This window comes from Pundamilia nyererei, unplaced genomic scaffold (assembly GCF_000239375.1).
Source record: "Pundamilia nyererei isolate P.nyererei 1_Seehausen unplaced genomic scaffold, PunNye1.0 scaffold00053, whole genome shotgun sequence".
Lineage (NCBI taxonomy): Eukaryota > Metazoa > Chordata > Actinopteri > Cichliformes > Cichlidae > Pundamilia > Pundamilia nyererei.
Window position 1 is genome coordinate 3,108,317 of NW_005187454.1, and position 11,963 is coordinate 3,120,279.

At 45.2% G+C, this 11,963-nt stretch overlaps 1 protein-coding gene across 3 annotated transcripts in view; it reads left to right on the forward strand.

Moving 5' to 3' along the window:
• Nucleotides 1-11,963, forward strand: part of ccdc125 (coiled-coil domain containing 125) — a 28,467-nt gene that overhangs the window by 11,362 nt on the left and 5,142 nt on the right. Inside the window, exons 2-9 of one of the 3 annotated variants that reach the window (XM_005733645.1) lie at nt 148-421; nt 829-887; nt 974-1,060; nt 2,664-2,741; nt 7,998-8,083; nt 8,157-8,239; nt 8,316-8,428; nt 9,659-9,763. In XM_005733645.1, the coding sequence (XP_005733702.1) occupies nt 169-421; nt 829-887; nt 974-1,060; nt 2,664-2,741; nt 7,998-8,083; nt 8,157-8,239; nt 8,316-8,428; nt 9,659-9,763 (864 nt within the window). In that variant the 5' untranslated portion in view covers nt 148-168. The remainder of the gene's footprint in view (nt 1-147; nt 422-828; nt 888-973; nt 1,061-2,663; nt 2,742-7,997; nt 8,084-8,156; nt 8,240-8,315; nt 8,429-9,658; nt 9,764-11,963) is intronic. The other 2 variants (XM_005733646.1, XM_005733647.1) reach the window with 2 other exon arrangements.

An 11,963-nucleotide genomic window follows, 5' to 3' on the forward strand; every position in this document is an offset into this window, starting at 1 on the left:
TGTACCTCTGGTGCAAATTACTGACCTCTGTCATCATTTTAGGTGGGGGAACTTGCACAATCGGTGGCTGACTAAATACTTTTTTGCCCCACTGTAAATACTTGTGTTGACCACCTGTGATGAAACCAGTATGTGGCCTGTGTCCAGTTTAGCTGGGACCTTTTTCAGATGGAGGAGCTCAGTGAGGACTGCAGCCTGAAGGATGACATGGTGGATGGGGACCTGGGTGATGGGATAGGAGTCACAACAGCACTCAGCTCCACTAGGATGAAGAGTGACAGAGTGAGCGGTCGCTCAGAGAGTCGGCTGCTCAGGACAGACCCGCTGCAGTGCAGCAGTCGAGCAGGAGAGGCCGTCTGGACTCCTACAATAAAAACTGCAGAGACACAACAGAGAGCCCAGCGGGAGCTGTCATACTTTGGTAACACTTTCTAACGTGTGTTTCTTACTGTTGTACAGAAGACACCAAAGAATATACACCATATCAGCACATTTCACCATTTTTAATTATAACTGGCTAACAATTTAAAGGCCTTGGATTTCTTCAGTTGGATGTGAAGAAGCTTTTTGGATCAGCAATGAAATGTCTTCAAAGAACATCTGAAATCTACTCATTCAGTCAACTTAGCAGTTAAACATCCTGTCCCTGTGACTCACATCTCTGGCTTTTTAGAAATATTTTACATAGTGTTTCAAATGTTATCATACGACACTAGTTACACAGCTACGCTAGCTAGTTTGGGTTCTGCAGCCTCTGCTCAGTTTGAACGTCTTTGACTACACTGACAATGTTGTCTTGATAAAAGAGCGTCTTCTGTGACTGTATAGGCTCACTCGTGGACCTGTCTAAAGACGAACTCAAGGAAAGACTACAGGAAGCAACTAAGGTAGGACAAAAGTAGAGCTAATGTAACTAATGTTGTCAACTTGATTGTAGCCTGGAAACTAACAAGTGCTGCTTCTTTGTTGGCAGATGATAGATGGACTATGCTGTGAGCTTGATGTAGCACACCGTTACTTTGAAGGAAAATATGAAGCTCTGAAGATTCTGCAAGGCAAGGTAGAGCAGCACATTACAGCTTATAGTAGCTAGCTTAACTTCTTTGGACTCTATTAACAATACTTTTAGGACTTTTGCAAGACATTACGCCAGATTGAACCAAGTTTTAATATAAATTATAAAAAGAAAACGGAGTGAAATAAAAGTTTGATTCTAAAGGAGAACATGACTTAGTGTTTGGGGAGAAAGCCTGTTGTCAGGAACAGCATTAAGACATTTCTTGTTGTTGGTCTCCAGGTTTGCACATATGTTAGAAGGATTCTGGCCCGCTTTACAGAAACTCTGAATCCTTTAGGTTTCTTGGCTACTGGGTGGCAACTTGAAGCTTCAGCTTCCTTCATAGGTTGTTCTGTAGCATTGAGGTCTGTAGATCACTCCATGACCTTAATATGCTTCTGTAGCCATCCTATTGTTGCCTTGGCAATATGTTTTAGGTCATTATCATGCTAGATGATCCATCCTTGACTGATCTATAGTGTTCAGGCTTGGGAAGGAGGTTCTCGTCCAAAGTTTTACAGTACGCTCCCCCATCCATTGGCCCGTCGATGCTGTGAAGTGTCTTCTTGAGCAGAGGAATTGCAAGATATCAAATATCACAACCCCCTTGGTTCTGACTACTTTCCCTCTCGTTACAATCCGACTACACTTCTCCAGTCTGAGTGACATTCGATATCACTGCTTTAGATCGTACTGGTATGGATCAGTGAATCCACGTCTCGTCCACTTCTGGAACACTGCTTGATCCATGTAGAGAAGTCTTGTTGGTGATCTTAGTGAGGCGTTCAGGCTATGCAGAGCAGCAGTGGGGACACAGCATCTCCTTGCTAAACCCCGAACTTCATGGCTACTTGAAGTGTTGTTCGTCACATTCCTATTGAGTTCTTGATGAAGGCTCTTGGAGTGCTGTTGATCTTATACAGTTCTATGAATCATGGCATTGTTATGCGTGAGGCGCTGAGTGATTGGCTTACTTTAATCAGTCCAGGCGCTGCACAGTTTGGTGTGTCTGATCTGCCAGTTTGTCTGAATTTAGAAGGAAATCTTGGGACATCCGTGCCTTTATGTCTTTAAGACATGTTGGTAGTTTAACTCATTTGTGTCATCTGTTTGCATAGATGATTACCATTCCTGTGTGAAGACTCACGATTAATATACAAAAACTATCAGACAGAATTCAAACCAGTGCATCACAGTTCCTTTAATACACACATTGATGGTTTGGAGGAAGTTAGTCATTGGAAAAGAGAGAGTCTAAACAAATATAAACACTTATTTAAGCCCACAGATTTATCCTGAATAACCAAACGCAATTAGAGAAACTTTATGGCTCGTGTGTTTGAAATTAAAAGATTGACTTTACTTTGAATTAAATTATTTTAAATTTCATTGCACAAGCAGTGCCTGCCTTGTGTGCCCTCATAGAACACCACTGATTAAAAAGTATGTGCACGTCATGCATTTAATGTAAGACTGAGCCGTATGTTTCACGTGTAAAAACATTTTCCTTTAGTCAAACTGAAACTAGTTTCTGTAGTTATAAACTGCATAAAAGTCCCACAGAAATCAGCTGATGACTGAAAACTATTGTGTGTGTTGTTCACAGGCCATTCTTGACAAAGCTACAAGTCACACTAAAAGTGTGCTGCAGAAAACTGAGGAGAAAGCCAAAGCACTCGAGAAGGTAACGTCATTTCTGGTTTATATAAGAGCAACTCAATTAAAAGTACATAAATAAAAAAAATATATAAAAGAAACTCCGATAAGGTTGTAAGGAATCAATCTGTTAGTGCTAAAATTCTTCTTTCCTGCTCAACATTCATGAACTAAGCTATTCCTGTTTAACACAACTCTTGTAAAAAAGGTTTTTCCATTTGCAGTTACATGCTGACCAGAGGTTATGTTATCAAGGGGGGCTTTTGCCCACTGTAGGGTCTCCCATGGCAAATTGGTCCTGGGTGAGGAAACAGTCATAGAGCGATTCAGAAGACCCCTATGAGATCAAAGGAACAGTTCACCCTGCCTAGTATAACATTACCGGGACCCTAAACCTAACCCCGGGAGGTTGCTCACGGGCGAACATCTGGTGGTCGAGCCTTAGCTTATGGGGCCCGGACTGGGCACAGCTCAAGAAAGGGGCATGAGCTAGGGCTGCTCGATTATGGCAAAAATGACAATCACGATTATTTTCACTGAAATTGAGATCTCGATTATTTGACGATATTTATTTAACAATAACAATGTGTTGAATAATGACTTTAAAGATTGTCAAAAAATAATAATAGTGCAAATGTTTGCAATATAAAAAAATCAATGAAAAATGTAAACATCTGTGTTTAGTGAACTTTGCAGTGTTGCTCTGTGGTGCAGCTACCGTAGCAAAGTTTACACACTGTGTCTACTTGATCCACGTCTGACTGAACCCATAATGTTTCCACACCACTGAAGTTTTTTACCTCTCTGTTCAACCAACGGCAGTCACTCTCCTCTCCAAATAACTTCTGCTCAGCTTTCTGAGCTTCCCTCAGGTCCTCTTAATCAGCGGTCCCCAACCCCCGGGCCTCGGACCGGTACCGGTCCGTGAGTCGTTTGGTACCGGGCCGCAAGAGTTGAGGCTCAGGTGTGAAATGTCTGGTTTTCAGGGTTTTTATCGGTTTTCAGCGTTATTTTGTTATCGTTTTGATCGTTTACTCTGTTTTCCTGGTCTTTCACGTGTGTTATGAATAAATCGTCTTTTTTTCAGTACCAGTACTAGTTTTATTTTGTTGTATTTATCCGCGACACCTTAAAGGCCGGTCCGTGAAAATATTGTCGGGCATAAACCGGTCCGTGGCACAAAAAAGGTTGGAGACCGCTGCTCTTAATTGTTGTGACGCGTGTTCGAAATGCAGAGAGGTGCGCTCGATTTGCCACACGGAGCAGCGCGAGAGTAAAGCACGAGGGAGGGGCTAATAATCGGCTCAGTCATTTTTAATGTTCGATTAATTGAGCAGCCCTAGCATGAGCCTATCCTCCTGAAGCCCCACCACCCGCAGGAGGTGCCGTAGGGGTCGGGTGCAATGTGTGTTGGGCGGTGGCAGGAGCGGAGGCCCTGGCAGACTGATTCCTGGGTACAGACACTGGCGGTTGGGACATGGACTGTCACCTTTCTGGTGAGAAAGTTGTCTGAGTTAGTGCGTGAAGTTGAGAGGTACTGGATAGATATAGTTGGGCTCACTCTCCAGTCTCCTGGAGAGGGGCTGGACTCACTGCACTGGGTGAGAGGCGGCGGGCTGGCGTGGGTACCCTAGTATTCCCTCGGCTTGCTACCTGTATGTTGTGGATTCTCCCGGTGGATGAGAGGGTAAGCGCCGAATGACGGCTCAGAGTACCCGGCCTTCTTGGGCAGGGTCCTTGAAGGTGCCCCAACTGGGGACTCTGTTGTCCTACTGGGAAACATCAACGCTCATGCAGGCAATGACAGTGAGACCTGGAGGGATGTGACTGGGAGGAACGGGAGCAGCATTTTGTTACAGGACTTATGTGCAAACCAAAGTTTGTCCTTAACATGTTCAAACATAAGGGTGTCCATGTCCATAAGTGCACGTGGCAGCAGGACATCCTAGGCTGCAGGTTGATGATCGATTCTGTAATTGCATCATCAGATCTGCGGCCATATGTTCTGGACACTCGGGTAAAGAGAGGGGCTGAGCTGTCAGCTGATCACATCCTGGTGGGGAGTTAGATCAGGGGGTGGGGAGGATGCTGGACAGACCTGGCACACATAAACGTATAGTGAGGGTGCGCTGGGAAGGTTGGCAGAGGCTCCAGTCTGCGAGATCTCAAACTCACACCTGCTTCAACAGCAGTTTGAGAGAGACTGGCGAGTCCCACAGTCTTATCCTTGGGATTAATCTTGACAGGGCAGCAGCTCTGATGCACAGGAAGTTTACCGCCTTATCTCCCATTTCAAAAATAACATTGCTTTGTTTTAAGCAATTGAGTTTCAAACTTGGATGTTGACAAAAGATTCAGGTGTTGATCATACAGAGTGGGAGAAATGGCATATTGTGTGTACATCGTGGCTCAGGGGGTTGGGAACCGCATCTGTAACCGGAAGGTCGCCGGTTCGATCCCTGGCCTCTCTGTCCTGGTCATTGTGTCCTTGGGCAAGACACTTTACCCTACTTGCCTACTGGTGTTGGCCAGAGGGGCCGATGGCGCGATATGGCAGCCTCGCTTCTGTCAGTCTGCCCCAGGGCAGCTGTGGCTACACCTGTAGCTGCCTCCACCAGTGTGTGAATGTGAGAGTGAATGAATAGTGGCATTGTAAAGCGCTTTGGGTGCCTTGAAAAGCGCTATATAAATCCAATCCATTATTATTATTATTATTATTGTTATTATTATTATTACATTTCCAATGGTTGATTCAAAAGCCAAGTTGTTTTGTCTGTGTTGACCGTTTTTCTGGTGAGAGGGAAAAGAGATGGCCTGCTCCCTCAGATAAAGTGCCTCTCAGGGGTATCATTTATCTGAAAAAAGATTTCCACCAAGAAAAAAATCTAGGGTTGGTAAGTAAAAAGCAAATTTATAGTCATCCCAGACAGGTAGACCCTCATCAGCATAACCGGGGAGTCAAAAAGATGAAAAGATGCTGCCACAAAAGACCCAGAATCTCCAATCGAATGTGTCGGTTTAATAATGGCCCCCTCTTGAGTGAAATACATGTCCCATCCAGGATCTGGTAAGACGAGAGACCTCAGAAGGTTTAAGGAGGGTTTCCCCCCCAGCTGTCTCAGGTGTGAGAGCGCCCTATCTGTCTTAACTATCCTGTTAACTCTCCTAACAGGCCACGAAACAGTCCTGCAGCCCTGGTTTTATGTTGCACATCTATTCTTGTACAGTGATGACAGACTCGTGCTGTGATGATATAAGTTGGAGAGCCTCCCTCTGCCAGCCCCGCCCCCACTTCCCAAATACCCTGTATGAGATCCCTTTAGAGCTCCCAGTTCTTTGAGCACAGAGATGCCCTTCTCAGTGCACCTCCCGCTGGTTGTGATCCAATCCTTCTGACAAAGATGTTGTGAGGTTGTTCTAGGGTGGCTGTAGCCCAGATGGTAGAGCAGGTCACCTACTGTCTGCTCCAGTCTGCATGCCAAATATTCTTGGGAAAGATACTAACTCCCATGTTGCTCTCCAGTGCATCCATCAGAATATGAATGGGTATGAAAGTTAGACAGAAAGCACGTAGAAACAGCGTAGAGGTGTAAATGGGTGTGAATGAGGCAAGTTGTGCTTTGAAAGGAACCTTTTTTTAATCGCAGTGTAGCATCAAGTCAGTAATGGGATGGTGATCTGGTCAGCTATGTAGCAGAGGGGGTTGTTAATCAGTTACTAGCAGATGCACCAGAGGGACAACAATGAGGAAAACCCCCAAAACAGGAAGAGTCTACTGGTGGAGACCACTGACTTTTTTTTCCTCCTGATTTTTCAGATTTTTTAGTTCTGCATTTGGCAGCGATCACTGTCTCTACTAGTAGCATGAAGCAATACGTGGACCCTACAAAGGTTGCACACGTAGCCCCACTCCTCCAGGATGGCATATGTATACGTACAATGCCAGAAGCTTTGCTCTGTCTCCCATCGAGAGTATGGAGGAGATTCAAGGAGACGGGATGCAACTCTAGAAGAGCTGGACAGGGCCATAGAAGGTCCTTAGCCCATTAGCAGGATCAGTATGTGCTTCTTTCTGCCAGGAGAAACAGGAAGAGCACAGAGCTACAAAATGACCGAAATGAACAGCCGGTGACCGACCAATCAGGACCAAACTTCATGGCGTCCTCTAGTGCAGCGGTCCCCAACCCCCGGGCCACGGACCAGTACCTGTCTGTGAGTCGTTTGGTACCAGGAAAGAGGCTCGGGTGTGAAATGTATGGTTTTTATCATCAACTGGGTCTTTTCCAGTTATGAATGAATCTTCTTTTTTTGGTACTGGTTTTATTTTGTATTTATCCACGACACCTGAAAGGCCGGTCTGTGAGAGTATTTTACAGATGAGAGGAGGTTCACCCTGAGCACATGTGACTGAAGCAATGGAGAAAGACATGTTTATGTAACATCGTTCAGCGTGACTGGTTTGGTGGTATATCCATGGAGTACACAGACCTCTACAGGCCATTAGGTACTGGGATCAAATCCTTGGATCCACAGACATTGTCATATGCTGGTGCAATGATTCCTGTGTTCCTCCTGGTGCATGACGACGCCCGGCCTCATGTGCTGAGAGTGTGCAGGCAGTTCCTGGAGGATGAAGGGATTGACACCATTACCTGGCACCCACGCTTGCTTGGCCTAAATTTAGTAGAACAGCTCGGGGACATTGTTTCAGTTCATCCAGCAGGTATCATCTCAGACGACTCGGTTCAGTGAGGCCCTGGTCTGGATGAGATGCTGCAGGACACCATCCATCATCTCATTAGGGGCATGCCTGGATGTCATTGGGCATGCACAAAGCACCTGAGAGCCAAACAAACTACCGAGCACTGTTTTGAGTTGCTCAATGAAATTTCAGACTGCTGCATAATTCTTTGATTTCCGAGGTGTCTTTGAAATCTGCCCTCTACAGGTTGAATTTCATTTTCATGATGTGGCATCCTTTCATTCTTAACACATTATTCATGTCAGCATAGATATCAGCATGATGAAGTGGTCCTTTTTTTCAGCAGTGTACTAGCAATCCAGCGTTAAATGGGAATTGCTCTCTGAGAGCATTTTTATGTTGTCAAAACAAGCATGAAAACTGTTAAAGTTTAACCAAGTCAAGGAGACGACAGAGTTGATGTGTTTATTGTAACAGACACCGACGTCATCATAGTATCAGAAAGAGTATGAAATGTGGGCGATTAGACTGTACATTTGAAAACTGATCAGAAACTGCAGATAAATCCTTCATCGCTTGCAGGAGGTGAACAGTTTGCAGTGGGAGCTCAGCTTCTCTCAGGCTCAGATGAAGAAATCTGAGCAGTCCTGGGAGCACAAGCACAACAGGTCAGATTAACTCTGCATACACTTCTGTCTCTGGTCTCTTACCTGCATCATAACGCTGCTGCTTTATGATCAGAATGTCAGGTGAGAACAAGCTTCTGACTGACAAGTTGCAGGAGATGGAGAGTGAGAGCCAGCAGCTCCGAGCAGAAAACTCTGGTAAATGAGTCCAACACATGTAGATGCTTGTATAAGTTATATGTGATGCAGAGGGTTAACGTGTGTCTGTCTGCAGCCTTGAAGCGACAGTACGTGGAACTTCTCTCCATGCTGAACGTGAAGGAGCAGAGAATTTACCAAGCCACCAAACCTCAGTACAGCCTGGACACCGAGTCAGGTGTTCTGGAGGTGAGAGACGATGGGGGAGGTCGCTGGGTGGGATAGCACGCTGTGATTCTCAGCAACACAAAAGCTGCTTAAAGCATTTGTGCTGATTTTAATGTTGTTATGGCTCATCTGCTTTCTAGCATTGACTCTTTGATGCAGGAAGTCACAAACCGATCAACATCAGCACAGCTTGACTCTCTTCCATGTACACTTCTGAAGCTCCATGTAAAAACGTGTAAAAACAGCTTAATTTTGATCTGTAATCGTTCATTTAGGAACGGAACAAGAATTTACCCTACCAAAGAGCACAGCAGGGCCAGTAATAGGTAAGGGTTTGTACGCCTCAGCATCTACACCCAAATCTGTGAATGCAATGAGAACGAGGCGACGTAGGGTCGATGTCATAGATATGTCTGCTAAGAATCTCGGAGCAGTTTGACTCTCGGTGACCTCGACCTCAAGGTCAAGCTATCTGAAAGGTTTGTGGATATAAAGACTCGAGAACGAGGTGATTTGAAATGATACCATAGGTGTGTCTACGAGGAGGGCGAGGGCTCCACACCAAACGTCATATCAGAAACAATAAGACCTTCACACTGTTTACCTGAAGCGTATTTACTGATTGCATGTGTTGTTACACTGAAAGGTGAATGTGTTGTCATTTGTGTTGAACAGCTATGATGAAATAAAGTTTGTAAGTGTAAAGTAAAGTGTAATGTGTGCGTGTTAGTCCCCATAGGGAAATAGTTCCTCTGCATTTAACCCATTCACCCAGTGAAGCAGTGGGCAGCCACCAGTGCAGCGCCCGGGGAGCAGTGTGTAGGGACGGCACCTTACTCAGGGGTACCTCAGGGTAGCCGTTCAGTGGAGTCGAACCCCCGACCTTCCGATCATGGGGCCACCACTCTACCTACTGAGCTATCCCTGCCCTTGTAGCCTCTCACTTAATGCTTTAAAGCAATAAATAAGATCAAATATAACAAGTAAATCGTTATGCAGTGAATAATGATCAAATAACAAACAGTTTTGCAGTTATAAGTGTAACTGTAGCAGGAGACCACGCTACCACATACAACAGGTAACCAGGCTGCAGCTTCCAGGTGTTTCACTAAATAAGAGGAATATGTTATTAGATGCACAGCTGGTGTGTGATCACTCCCTGAGCCACTCTGCCACAGCTGGGCAACACAGTTAATTATCATTAACTTGCACTTGTACTCAGTCGTATCCTTTCTAATCTCTGTTTTCCAGTTGACTGTACTGGGAGCCTGCCAGTGTGCGTTTGATACTGAACCGTGTCCATGTAGTCGGACTGCTGCTGCCAGCAGGAAGCAGTTGGTCCAGTTACAACAGGAGGTAAACGTCATGTAACTCTGTCACTGCACCAAGTTCCAACTTTTGTTCTATTCGGGTCAGTTATTATCATCTATGCATCGTTCAGTTTGATTCATGGATTTAAAAAATGTTGAATAATCAAAATATTGTTTTTGGAACTGGTTAAAAATATAACAACAGCTTGTGTCAGAACAAACGACCAGACATCCTCCAGCTTCTGTCTCCTGAGGGGCTCCAGGCAGGGATGCCCACTCTCCCCTTCACTGTTTGCAGTTTTTATCCAACCACTAGCAGCAGCGGTTAGACAGGCTGCAGTAATGAAAGGCATCAGATGCAAGAATGTAGAACATAAAGTCAGTCTCTGTGCAGATAATGTGTTGCTTTCACAAACCAATCTCTCTGAGATAGTCACGCTAATAAACTCTTTTTCAAGAGTTTCAGATTATTCAATAAACTGGTTAAAATCTGTAGTTCTTCCGTTGAATTGCTCCTTCCATAATCCTTCTTCTGCCCCACTGCAATCTGGAAATATTAAATACTTAGCTATTAATGTTTCTACTAAGCTTGCAGATTTAACTAAATTAAACCACATCCCAGTTCTAAAGAAAGTAGGAGACGATCTGGATAGATGGAAATCTCTACCCATATCACTCATGGGAAGGGTCGCTGCAATAAAAATGATTGTCTTGCCAAAAATAAATAAATTATTCTCACTGATCCTGAGTGAACCATCACCAGACTGGTTCAGATCTCTGGATTTGTCCATTTCTAAATTCCTTTGGAAAGATAAACCCGTGTATCAGATTAAAAACACTACAAAGGACCAAGGACAAAGGACTAGATCTGCCTAACTTTCAACAACACTTCGTAGCCCACAGGCTTCATCTCAGGATGGTTTAAACACACCCTCTTAGAATCTATAGTGAAAAAGAAAATTTAAGCCTGGTCAAGTCAAATTACAACTACCACCAAGTGCGGTATAATTCCTTAATTTCAAACCCCCTAAATTACTGTCTAACATATATAGGACACTCTATAAAATCAATGAATCAATATGCCCTCCTGTTGCAAATGGGAGGCGGATCTATCAGTCAGCTTAGACCAAAACTTCTGGTCTCAACATGTTTAAAACCTTTCAAGTGATTAGAAATCTTCAATTACAATACGCAATACTACACAGAGTGCACCACACAGGTCAGCAGATGTTCAGCAGGGGTTTTACAACAACTGCTTACACTGTCAAAACAATATACATGACAATTGCATCCACGCTCTAGGTTCAGAGGTTTTGGTGAAGGATATGTGAAGACTTATCAGAGTGTCTGAAATGCAGCATTCCAGCCTCCCTTTTAGTTTGCTTATTGGGCAACTTATTATGTCCCTGTGGAGATGAATACAGTCCACATGGCTCTCACTGTCCTCATGACAGTCCTCATGAACTGGTGCACCAGGCCTCCCCTGGCACCTGATCCAACTCACCATCAGATAGTGATCAGTCGACAGCTCAACCCCTCTCTTCACCAGAGTGTCCTGCACACATGGTCGCAGCTCTGATGACACAATTACAAAACCATTCAATCATGATGTTCATTATGGACAAACTGTAACAAAACGGCGCTCGGGTTCAGATCCAGGAGGCTGTCCAGGTCTCACTATCATCGCCCAGCGTTGAAGTCTCTCAGTATGACAACAGAGTCCCCAGGTGGAGCACCCTCAAGGACCCTCTCAAGGACCCTGCCCAGGGACTCCAAGAAGGCTGTGTACTCTGAGCTGTCGTTTGGCGCATAAGCACAGACGACAGTCAGGACTCGTTCCCTGACCCAAAGGCGAGAGAACAAACCCTCTCATCCACTGGGAGAAACCCCAACATACAGGCAGCAAGCCGAGGGGATACTAGGATACCCACCCCACCGCCTCTCACAAAGGGCAACTCCTGACGGAGACAGAGTCCAGCTCCCCTCCAGCAGACTGGTTCCAGAGCCCGAGGTGTGCTTGAGGTGAACCTGACGCTTTCAAGCCGGTACCTCTCAACCTCACACACCAACTCCTTCCCCATCAGAGAGGTGCCACTCCATGTCCCAGTCGCTAGTTTTGGTAGTCGGGGATCAGCACCCCAGGGCCTCCACTCCTGGCTGATAAGGTAGCGATTCACGCTACCTTATCAGCCAGACCAGGGACCACGAGCTTCCCCAGTCCCCCAAACCCCTGACAGGCCATCACC